Source organism: Pelobates fuscus, chromosome 5, assembly GCF_036172605.1.
Source record: "Pelobates fuscus isolate aPelFus1 chromosome 5, aPelFus1.pri, whole genome shotgun sequence".
Taxonomy (NCBI): domain Eukaryota; kingdom Metazoa; phylum Chordata; class Amphibia; order Anura; family Pelobatidae; genus Pelobates; species Pelobates fuscus.
Window position 1 is genome coordinate 374,025,597 of NC_086321.1, and position 12,209 is coordinate 374,037,805.

General features: G+C 40.8%; 1 protein-coding gene across 1 annotated transcript in view; it reads left to right on the top strand.

Annotated features, from left to right (window-relative positions):
• Positions 1 to 5,942: 5,942 nt before the first annotated feature.
• The window catches only part of TOM1L1 (target of myb1 like 1 membrane trafficking protein), a 64,354-nt gene continuing 58,087 nt past the window's right edge, over positions 5,943 to 12,209 (top strand). The window contains exon 1 of the mRNA XM_063453479.1: positions 5,943 to 6,177. Coding sequence (XP_063309549.1) covers positions 6,120 to 6,177 — 58 coding nt within the window. The 5' untranslated portion in view covers positions 5,943 to 6,119. The remainder of the gene's footprint in view (positions 6,178 to 12,209) is intronic.

Below are 12,209 nucleotides of genomic sequence, written 5' to 3' on the forward strand. Positions count from 1 at the left end.
TGTAACTCCACTGACCCTTTCAGTGCCAGATTATCTGTCTGTAATTACGTGACTCTTTCAGTGCCATAGCAAAGATTGATGAAGTCCAGCTCTCTGTCTCTACCATTGAAATAAATGCCATTCAATAGAGGCCATTCTCTCCTCTCCTGGTCCCTGGACCAGTGGATTCGAAGCCCCTCGTTGACATTTGTAAGGGACATTTTGCACACCATTAGAGCTTACATAGGTTATGTTAGAGGAGGATATACCTTTTTTACTGTCTATATCTAATACCTGCATGGTAAGAAGGCTTCGTTCAGGGTCTTACCCCCTTTCATATGTTCTGACTGACAGCTGATCTGTAACTGCACACATGACAGTTGGTGAACACTTTACACAGTAGGTAGGTACAATTATTGCGTCCAATATTGGATAATTAATGAGGCTCGAAACCGATTTAATGTGCCTTCTGATTCCCTTGGTCTCCTTAGTGATTGCTCCACTTTGCCCATATTTGTATAAATGTCCACCAATGCTACTGCCTTGGTAGCAACCAAGGAAATGAGGATAAGCCCTGTGAACATACGCTGGGCCATTTCTAAATATATAGGATTTGTTTTGTGTGTGTGAATGACAGGGGAGAAATATTAATCATTTACTGCACCAGTACAGAGCTTTGGCTAAATATAAGACAGACTGTGCAGTTAGTATCTAGAGCAAAATAAGAAAATACCTTTTTGTCGCCTCCAAGGTAACAATGTTCCTTTGTATCTCTACATCACCTGAAAGGCTGAAAGCAAATCACTAAATACCTGTCACAGGTAACCTGATATCGCTCGAAAATAGTAAAGATATCATTTGCAATAGAAAGGATTTCTAAAAAAAAAAAAAAGAAAAAATGACATAATCGCTGCTCATGACATCATTTGTTGTGAAATGGAATGTTGTAAGTAATCACATGATTCCTGTTTCCATTTAAAGAAATGAAATCATTTAAAAGGCATCGCAAGCAGAACATGTTACAAAGTAAAAATGGACCAGCAAGCTCTTTCTCCATCGGAAGATATCCAAACCAGTTCCAGGGTGTGGGGAACGTCCCTTACATTCTGCAGACAATAGATACACAGAGACTGGATGTGACATTCTCTGTGATATTATATACAGTTACCCTGGGGCATGGAACTCGTTGCAGATCAGATGATCAGATGAATCCTTAAAATGTTTCAACATTTGCATATTCTCTACAAAAGAATGGTTGTATGGAGAGTAACGGCTGTATAGAGGATAGTGATTGTACAGAGGCTAGTGGTTATATAGGGGTAACTTTCCATTGAAGGCTCGGGCTGTATGGAGGCTGTTTTCTATACAAAGGCCAGGGGCTACATGGAGGATATATATATATGGCAAGATAGAGGATAGTCACTGTATGGAATCTGGTGGTTATATAGGGGTAACTTTCCATTGAAGGCTCGGGTTGTATGGATGCTGTTTTCTATACAAAGGCCAGGGGCTACATGGAGGATATATATATATATATATATATATAGCAAGATAGAGGATAGTCACTGTATGGAATCTAGTGGTTATATGGGCCTAATTTCATTTGATACATGTAGGCTATTGGCTAAATTGATACTAGGAGCTATATGGAGCCTAGTTTCCATATAAAGGCTAGTGACTATAGGAGGGGTTGGTAGTCCATAATCCTTTCACAGAGGTTAGTGACTATATGGAGGTTTGTGGCCATATGAAGGCTAGTTACTGTATGAAGGTAAGTGGCTATATGGAGGTAAGTGACTATAAAGGCTATTGATTGTATAAAGGTAAGTGGCAATATGGAGGTTAGTGACTATACGGAGGTGTCGGTAGTCCAAAATCCTTTCACTGAGACTAGTGACTATATGGAGGTTTGTGACCATTTGAAGGCAAGTTACTGTATGAAGGTAAGTGGCAATATGGAGGTGTCAGTAGTCCATAATCCTTTCAAAGAGGTTAGTGACTATATGGAGGTTTGTGGCCTATGAAGGCTAGTGACTGTATGAAGGTAAGTGGCTATGTGGAGGTAAGTGACTATATGGAGCTGTCGGTAGTTCATAATCCTTTCACTGAGACTAGTGACTATATGGAGGTTAGTGGCCACATGGAGGCTAGTGACTGTATGAAGTTAAGTGGCAATATGGAGGTAAGTGACTATATGGAGGTTTGTGGCCTATGAAGGCTAGTGACTGTATGATGGTAAGTGGCTATATGGAGGTAAGTGACTATATGGAGGTGTCGGTAGTTCATAATCCTTTCACTGAGACTAGTGACTATATGGAGGTTAGTGGCCACATGGAGGCTAGTGACTGTATGAAGTTAAGTGGCAATATGGAGGTAAGTGACTATATGGAGGTTTGTGGCCTATGAAGGCTAGTGACTGTATGATGGTAAGTGGCTATATGGAGGTAAGTGACTATATGGAGGTGTCGGTAGTTCATAATCCTTTCACTGAGGCTAGTGATTGTATGGAGGTTAGGGGCCACATGGAGGCTAGTGATTGTATGGAGGTTAGTGGCCACATGGAGGCTAGTGATTGTATGAAGGTTAGTGGCCACATGGAGGCTAGTGATTGTATGGAGGTTAGTGGCCACATGGAGGGTAGTGATTGAATGGAGGTTAGTGGCCACATGGAGGGTAGTGATTGAATGGAGGTTAGTGGCCACATGGAGGCTAATGACTATGAATCCCATTTGCTATACGTGCAGGTGTGAAACTGTTAGCACGTTAATCAATTTGTTCATGTGCTGTGTGTTTGCGTTTTCAATCACAATGTTTATCTTTTCATCTTGTTTCTCTAGAACAGTTGCGGCTATCTGAAAAATGCCGATTTACATTATAAAAGAAAATGTTTTCTTTAAAACAGGACTTCATGTTTTTCAAAATCTCCGCAATACAAACGAAAATGACATTTTGTGTAAAGTCGCATCCTGTAAACAAGATCATTTTAAGGTGGGTTGAAAGGATCTTGCTCTGCAGCAATGATGAAGGTTCGTCGCCCAATCTGTTCCGGATATTGAGAGCAGGGCGTGTGTTACTGACATGTTGGGACAGGTCTCGGTGTGTTTTGTAAACCTATTGCACTCACACACTTCTGAGACTGACACATTAATGGCAAAATGATTTTAACCCTATAAATGACACATATGATGTCTTAACACAGCCTGAATCCCCTGGAGAGTCGTATTTGTTTGAGCAAAATAGTTGCATTTAATAATTCTATAATGTGCAATTGCTTAGACTTACATTTGCTTTTTGCCAATGTTTTTAATTTGATGGTCAGCTCACAATAGGCCATTGTTTAGTGAATTACAGCTTAATGTATGATAAATGCTTCCCCCTTTTAGAGGCACAGTAACCTATGAAATTACATTTCTAAGAGACAAGAAACCAATTTTTTAAAGGATCACCATAGAGTCAGGAAAACTAAGCGGTTTTCCTGACACTAAAGTGCCCTGAGGGTGCCCCCACCCTCAAGGTACCCCTCCCGTTGCGCTGGAGGGGTTAAAACCCCTTCAGGAGCTTACGTTATTCCAGCGCCGGGCTCCCTCGGTGCTGGTGACCTCTCCTCCCCTGCCGGCGTTAGCTGCCTCTGCCGACGTCAGCGGAGCCAAATGCGCATGCGCAGCATTCAGGCTGCCAATAGGAAAGCATTTTTCAATGCTTTCCTATGGACGCTCTGCATGATGGAGGCATAATATGACTCCAGCGTCGCAGATGCGCCTCTAGTGGCTGTCCGGAACACAGCCACTAGAAGCTGGCTTAACTCCAAATGTAAACATAGCAGTTTCACTTCATTGAGCTGAAGTGGTCTGGGTGACTATAGTGTTCCTTTAATATACAGTAAATGGCATGGTTTACAGATACATTTATTTTAAAACTGAAATTTTAAGTGCCTGGGTACGAACCCCTATGCCATTATGGCTTGTTAAACATTATGTCTTCGAAGCCCCAGATCTAAACCAAAAACAGGTTTAAATATGTACTTTATGTAACACAACCTTCTCTATCAATAGGTTCAACTTTAACGTAACATTCGTTGAGTTTCAAATCTCGACTTTTACATAAAAGGGAAAAGGAGCAAAATTTGTGAATGTTGAGGAAAGTGAAGTGGAGGGAGGTGGGGGGGGGCAGGTAAAAAAAAATGTGGGGGCTAAAAACCATTGGTCGCTTACTTCACCCTGGAAACTACCAAAATCCCATGTGTTTGAGTCAAAGGGAAATTCTGAACTGTAACAAATTGACAATAGAATTGCAAAATAGAGGTAAAAATAAATAAAAACCATTCAAATCACGTTGTGACAATAAACGCCAAAGCAGTTATTTTGGAATGTATACCAGGTCCGGACAGTAAACGTCAGACTAGAAATGGGGGAAATCCCTTATAGAACAGTAAGTTAACTCCACATTACCCAGACAGGAGACATGTATTGTTACAGTATAATATTAGAATATAATATATATGTTAAACCGCAATTGAATAGCAGGTCCTCAGATTTCTACTATGCGCAAAATTTAGGTTGCTGTCATAAAAAAAAAAAAAAAACACATCAGGCCATTTTTAGGTACTTTAAAAATTACTTTCGTCTGCAAATTTAACCCTTGGGTGTCTGAGTCGTGATAGATAGATATTTGCTCTCCAAGGGTTAAGCTCTGCACTTGTGCAGTTAATATCATGTAAAACCTTTAATTATGTAGAAAGGCATTGTGTGGCTCCTTTTAATGGCCTTGACAAGTATAAACTTGGAGATCTTTAACCGGTTGAAAATCTGGGTGCAGTTAGTATTAATTACCCAAAAAGCTGGGATTTCTAGGAGACATCAGCTACACTCTGTCCTTTCATTGGAAGTATTTTTTTTATTTTATGGCTTATATTTTATGGCTTAAGTGGTTGTGAGTTTCGAATAACCTTGTGTCAGGTGCGGCTATGGCTCCAGTAGACGCATATTTCCCAGGATTCCTATTGGTTACTCTACACTTGCTCCCAGCATTGCGAGACGCTGTTCAGGTGGTACGTCCCCTTTAATGTGTTCTGAGTATATCTACCGGATTATTCACTAACGTCCGAATGACCGCGTACCGAATGGACGGCAACTTGTTCACAGTATGTAACCATGTCTGGATATTGCAAAGCACGCTTCGAATGAACATGAAATTGGTCGGGATTTCATTCAGACCGAACTGCCAAACAGCGGAAAATCAGGGCTCAGATTTAAATAATCCAGACTATTTGCATGATGGTCGCACTAGCTGCGGTGCCAGGGTTAATCAATTGGCGGCAAGTCAGTGCTTTCAAGACAATCACATGCCTCTTATGGGGGTCAATAGAAATCCCTTATGCCCCCACCTGAATAACCCTGGGGGCAAGTCTACGAGTGAGGTCAAGTCTACTAAACAGTGAGCAGTCAGCGGCTGGATATGAGGCCTCTAAAATCATGGGAGGGATCTAGGTAGGGGATCAAATAGTACTTTAAATTATCGTTCACTTACCTAAAATCAAGTGAACTAGAATTTGTAAATGTCCATCCTAATTGTGTTTAAACTCTGCGCTTTGTACATATTCTATATTTGATTCTTGGTGTAGAAAAGTAATGATTTTAACCCAGACATTGAATATATCCGGCTGATTGGGGGAGATTCAGTTTGGTTGGCTGAAAATATCAATCCAGAAAAAAATCTGGTGTTTAGTGAATGACTCTGTAAAAGAATAATTCAATTATTAAAATGAAGCCATAACGACCCTTTTGGGCCCGGTGTCATTGCTCTGCGTGGTGTCACTTCATTTCACCTGTGCCATGCCTTGATTTCTAAACATCTTGCAGTTGGTGATTGCATAAACACCCTCCCTCCCTGCAGGGTTACTGTAAGCATTGCATGAGACTCACGTGACAGTCAGAGTCCACAACCTGTACCTGTGTACCTGCTCTCTGAGCAGAGCCATGTATCTCTCCCCGCCCCCTCAGCCAAGGCAGGTAAATCTCACAACTCACTGTACTGCATGGAAACTACAGAGAGAGCCAGGGCTGGGATCTGGGGGGAGATCTAATCCCAGGAGATTAACTGCTGAGCCCTGCGTGTACACAGACAACTAATTTATTACATTCATGGCTTTCACCAAACCTTCCAAAGATCCCTTCAGCACCTACGTGGGGCATCTAATTGGTGAGTAACAGATCCAATCTCTCCTGAATCACAGGGAATGCTACACATGTCAGCCTATACATACAGGACCCAGAATATCTTCCAGATAGGACAATGTTTTCTGTATAGGATTAAATCTTTTACGTAAGGTCACGTGTAAAATCTAGCAAGGCTCAAAACTGCCACTTGTCACTAGCCTTTGGCAAGTGAAAATGTAGCCCTGGCGAATAGAATATATGTATATCATTGTACAGCGCTACAGAACTTGCTGGTGCTATATAAATAATAAAATAATAATAATAATGTATAATATATATACTTTATAATTATATTACATGTAGGGTCAAGCATTATGTAAAGGATATGTTATTTGCATGTTCGAACCCATGCATTGTGAATGGCATATTAAATGATAACTGAACTTTTTTTTAAAGGGAAACTATAGGCAAGGATTACAAAATTAGTGCCCCCTTCGCTTATGCACCCCCTCCCCCTTCGCAGCGCAGAAAGGGTTAAAAACACTTTATTCATTTTCTTAAATCCAGCTCAGATGTCCCTCTGTAGTGGGTCAGGCTCCACCTTCGCTCCTCCCCCGATGTCGGCCGACGTTACGTACCTAATGTGCATCCGCGGCGAGCACAGGGATCGCATTAGGACAACATCAGAGGAAAGCATTAACTCAATGCTTTTCTATGAAGTTTTGGGTGATGCAGGATGTCCTCATGCCGAGTGAGAGGATGTCCAGCGCAGCCAAAAGTCGCCTAACAGCCCGGAAGCGCCACTAGTGGCCGTTTGGTAGAGGTGGGGTTAGCCCTGCAGTTTAGTTATTGCAGTTTCTCAATAACTGCAATATTTACAATTGCAGGGTTAAGGGTACTGATACACTGCATCTAGACCACTTCAATGAGCTGAATAACTATAGTGTCCCTTTAGTGTCCCCTGGATAACTATAGTGTCCCTTTAAATAAATATCATTTGCAGTTTTTTTTTTAAAGCCTGCCGGAAATGTATTTTATGGCATTTTAAACAAATTTGTCAGACACAGTTGGCACCTTATAAATAATGATTCAATAGACAGACAGATTATTTTATTGAAGCTTTATTCTGTGCTCTACCCTTAAATAATGCCAACATGATACCAACTATGTGGGCATAAAGGGGTGCTTGCATTATCACCTGCAACATGCACAACTGCATTTTGGGAGAGCATGCAGATACGTAGGCATTCCACTGCACCAGCCAAGATGTCAAACTACAGGAATCTTTAAATTGATACATTTGCTAGCAATTTTACGGCATATACACATATTATTCCGCTTAAAGAAACACTCCTGACACCATAACCACTTCATTCGAATGAAGTTGTTATTGTACCCGGAGGTTCCCTTTAAGGTGAACTTTCCATCATTGGTATTAACAAGTAGCCCTGGGCCTGATTTACTTAGATCACTTTGCATGAAGAGTTTGGGGGGCCAGCTGTGCATTGCTGTGATTCTGCATGTAGGTGCACAGAATTCTCCATATAATTATGTTGTATAATCCTTCTCTCACCATCAATACTTCCGATTGGTATCCTTTTGAGAGAAATCCACTCTGCGTTGTGTATTAATAGTGAATGCAATATCCCCGTGTCACCTCTTCCAAGAACTAACATATATCTTTATCCCCTCGTCCAGATAAATATATGACTAGCACTACTAAGGTATTCTACCCGATATTACAAATAAACAGCCAACACCATAGTTCTTACCAGAGAGAAATCTTTACTTAGAATCTGCCCAGTTAAATATTACAGAAGAAGAATGTTACAGAGTTATAGTATTACCGAGTTCCAATACATTCATAACACTCACACATTCCATCTATCTAATAATATCGGCTACATTGTGTATAATAATATCGGCTACATTGTGTATAATAATATCGGCTACATTGTGTATAATAATATCGGCTACATTGTGTATAATAATATCGGCTACATTGGGTATAATAATATCAGCTACATTGTGTATAATAATATCGGCTACATTGTGTATAATAATATCTGCTACATTGTGTATAATAATATCGGCTACATTGTGTATAATAATATAGGCTACATTGTGTATAATAATATCTGCTACAATGTGTATAATAATATCTGCTACAATGTGTATAGTAATATCTGCTACATTGTGTATAATAATATCTGCTACAATGTGTATAATAATATCTGCTACATTGTGTATAATAATATAGGCTACATTGTGTATAATAATATCGGCTACATTGTGTATAATAATATCTGCTACATTGTGTATAATAATATCGGCTACATTGTGTATGTGCTGTGAGATGTTATGTGCAGCGTGTGTGTCTTACCAACCTAATCTAATGTGATGACAGTATCTTCTATTTTTAAAGGAATTTGTTCCCATGTTGTAAATAGCCAATGCCTCAGCTCAGTTGATATGTAAATGTGATTTCCTTTCCCAAGGCCCACAGCGTTGTCAATCCTGTTATTTTATTTACGTGTGAATCTCCCAGCCATTCCCTTGCCTCTAACCTAAGGTGTGTTTTCCTAGATAGTGACTCCTTTGAAGACTAGTTGTTATGTAAATGTGATTTACTTTCCCCCTAGGATGTAGCGGTGCCTTTCAGGTGCTGTATCTTTCCAACTATCCAAACAGAAACTCCCTGTGAAGATAATTCCTGATCTCCCATACACACAGACTTAATCAAGCACATATAAATCAGATATATATAATCATAATATTTTCCCCAACAAACTGCACTGGACCTGCAACTACAGTAGATTTTGCATGTTGTTGCTGCACACGATTATGCATGCAGCATGCTGTCTCCCATGATTGCTAGTCAAAACAGAAAATGTTTGTTTTCGGGGATACAAGTGCTAGAAGAATGTTTGTTAGCCTGTTGAGTGCCCACTGCGTGCCTTATTGATGTTAGTAAATGCAGAATGAGGCAAAGTGAATGCGTGGAGGAGATAATGCAGAATATTGGACATTTATTGCTACATTCCTGATCACTGGATTCCTCTCTGTACCACATCATCAACTTAAATTTACATAAATAGCAAGGCATCATGGAAAAATGCATCTCTATTCCGTGACATTGGATCCATTCCCTGTACCCCAAAACTTTCATTCTATCGACATAACAAGGCATCATCGTAAAAGAGGTCCCTGCTCTCTGACTCGCGATAGACCCCGTACCCCATCACTTTCATTTTGTCTGTGTTAGAAGGAGGCACAGGCAAACCATTTGGGTGTAAACGTTATGACAACTGCTATTTGATCCGCTCAATAAACGTCACACAACAGAATGGAAAGCCAGTTTTATGATACGGAAACAGGATGAGAGAAGTTTCATTTCTCCATATAGTGGAGCTCTCATACTTCTTATAACATATATGGTGATTTATTCCCTGACGTACAGTAACTATCAGTACATTACTGATTGAGAATCACGGCTGGAAAATGAACCCAGAGCAGTCTAAGAATAGTCATCTTGTATGAAACAAACACACCACAAGCAGGGAAAGTCATTCAAGTCCAGGTTTTGGAGAATTCACCAGGAAATACTACATTTTGTTTTTTAATCACCTATGACATCAGCTTAGCTATTTCACCTGAAATTTGCATTTGCCTGATGAACTCGGAACTCTGACAATGATTTAAGGAAATGTCGTGAAAATACATTCAATCAATGGAAGAATTCTTCCCCTGCCAAAGTACCGAATTCCAGCTTTAGAATTTTACAGGGATCGTGAGATGCGTTCCTTGTAAGTGAAAGGGCAGGTAGGTGACCACAAGCGAATAGCAATTCCTAGGTAGATATATCTAAACCTACACGTTTGGCAATGATTTAGCAGTACGGATTGCACGTCTACCTGAAGCTGACACGTTCTGTGAGTGAGAGAGTCTCTAAAAATGTACTAAGGATCTCTGTCAGTTCATGTGTGACTCGTGAGGATGGAATGGAGGGAGTGGCGGATGAGTGATACAGTCTTACCATTGTGTTACATTGTTATCACGTATTAAAATATATCATCAACAAGCGTAAAGTCGGGCATTTCAAAATATTTAAATCTGCCATTACATCACACACTTGCTTGTAATCCTAGAGTCCTGTTTAACTATATTTATTTATTTATTTATTATTGCTATTTATAAAGCGCCAACAGATTCAGCAGCGCTGTACAATTAGTGGAGAAACGTACAATATACACAGACAAATACAAGAGATAAGAGAGCCCTGCCCATAAGCTGATATCTAGCCATTGGAGCTTTTTTATACAAAGTGCTTGGCTAGATGGCCCGTGAGCTTACAATCTAAAGGTATAAAATGAATGGAGTCAATATCTGTGCAAGTCTAAGGGACAGCATAGGCAACCAGACCACTTCATCTGAGTGAAGTATTCTGGGTGCAGTGCCCCTGCCCCCCTTAGTTCTGCAATGTAAATCATTGCAGTTTTAGAGAAACTGCAATGTTTTCTATTGCAGGACTAAGACTGCCTCTAGCTATCTATCAGACAGCCACTAGAGGTACTTTGTGGGTTCTAACAGAGTTTGACTTCGTTAAATGAAGCTGGACGTCCTCATGGTCTGCATGAGGACATCCAGCGACAGTGAAATCCTCATAAGAAATCATTGCCTCAATGCTTTTCTATAAGGAAGACCTAGTCAGCACTTGCCACGCATGCACATTAGGTCCCCCCTGTCGGATGACGTCGGAGGAGGCAGAGTGTCGACCCAGTGCACATTCCCTTTAAATACACCCATTATTACTAAAGAGAAAATTACCGTGAATCAATGTGAATTTAGAGTCAATTTCAAATGTAAGGCCAAATTATCGTAACTGAAAGCAGTATCTATCTAAATCGACTATTTTAGCCTGTGAATTCCAGGCAGTTCCCTGCCAGTATTCCGCACCCAGTGGATTTTTCAAGGGTGTCCTGTCTCGGTGGTCCGAGTTTGCTACGGTATTGTTCCCCAGTAATGAGAAGTGTGTCCGCTGGCTGCACTGATTCAGTTCACTGACTCATTGGAGAATGCTGTAGAAAGCATTTATACTGTAAAATAAACATTTCCCGTCTCTGAGCTCGCCGTGCAGAGAAAGACGAGAGACCTGCTTGGAATTCACAACAGGAACAGTTTATACAAAAAGCAATGTACCTAAACATGAGTTGTGTAAATAAGGCGCACGTTGTGCTTTGCATTTCCACTCTCCCCGGCCTCTTTCACTCCCTGAATGTCTGTAAGGGCAAGCCATTTTTCCTGCACTATAAACTCCTTATTTCTCCACCGTCAGCGACTGAAGTGGAGGTGTTTAAACAGACAGCGCTCTGTAAACAGAAAGGGTTTAACGACCTTTAAATATCTTTAAATATCTTATGAAACATTCTGTATCGGCTGGAGCCAGCCGCCGCTTCGCACGTCTCGGGAGACTGCAACTCCTGCATTGCACAGCCACCCTTCCACCAGCAAAGCATCATGGGAGCTGCAGTCCAACATTCGCTATTGTAAGGGCTTCTTTTATATATTACGATCTGTTAGTCATTTGTAGTCATGGCTGCAATCTGAAACCTGCAATTAAACTCTCCCATTCCTGAGTTCAATGTTCAGTAAAGTGCAGTGAATGGGGTACTTATTTACCCCGGAGACGCAGGGGGTGCGGCTTATTGCATCAGCGTTGAGCTGCGTGATTGCCAGAATCCCAGCATCAGACACAGCCAACTGAGAGCCTGCCAGCAATCATTTGTTGTCTTTTGACACCAAAGAGCTGGTTACTCCTAGCCTAGGGGCAAGTATAAATGAATGGCCTTTCTTTATACCTGAAACTCGCAAATCCCAAACCCCGGGAAACATCCCATTGGGCCAGCGGAATATTAAAATCACAAGCCACCAGTAAAAACACAAACCCACGCTGGACTGGGCTAGCTGGACTGGGCTAGCACAGGCTCTGCACAATTCCTAAAATAATACACAATGGGGTGAAGCATAGGAAATGCAAAAAAAAAATCATGTATAGTGTAAACTTGTATGTATACA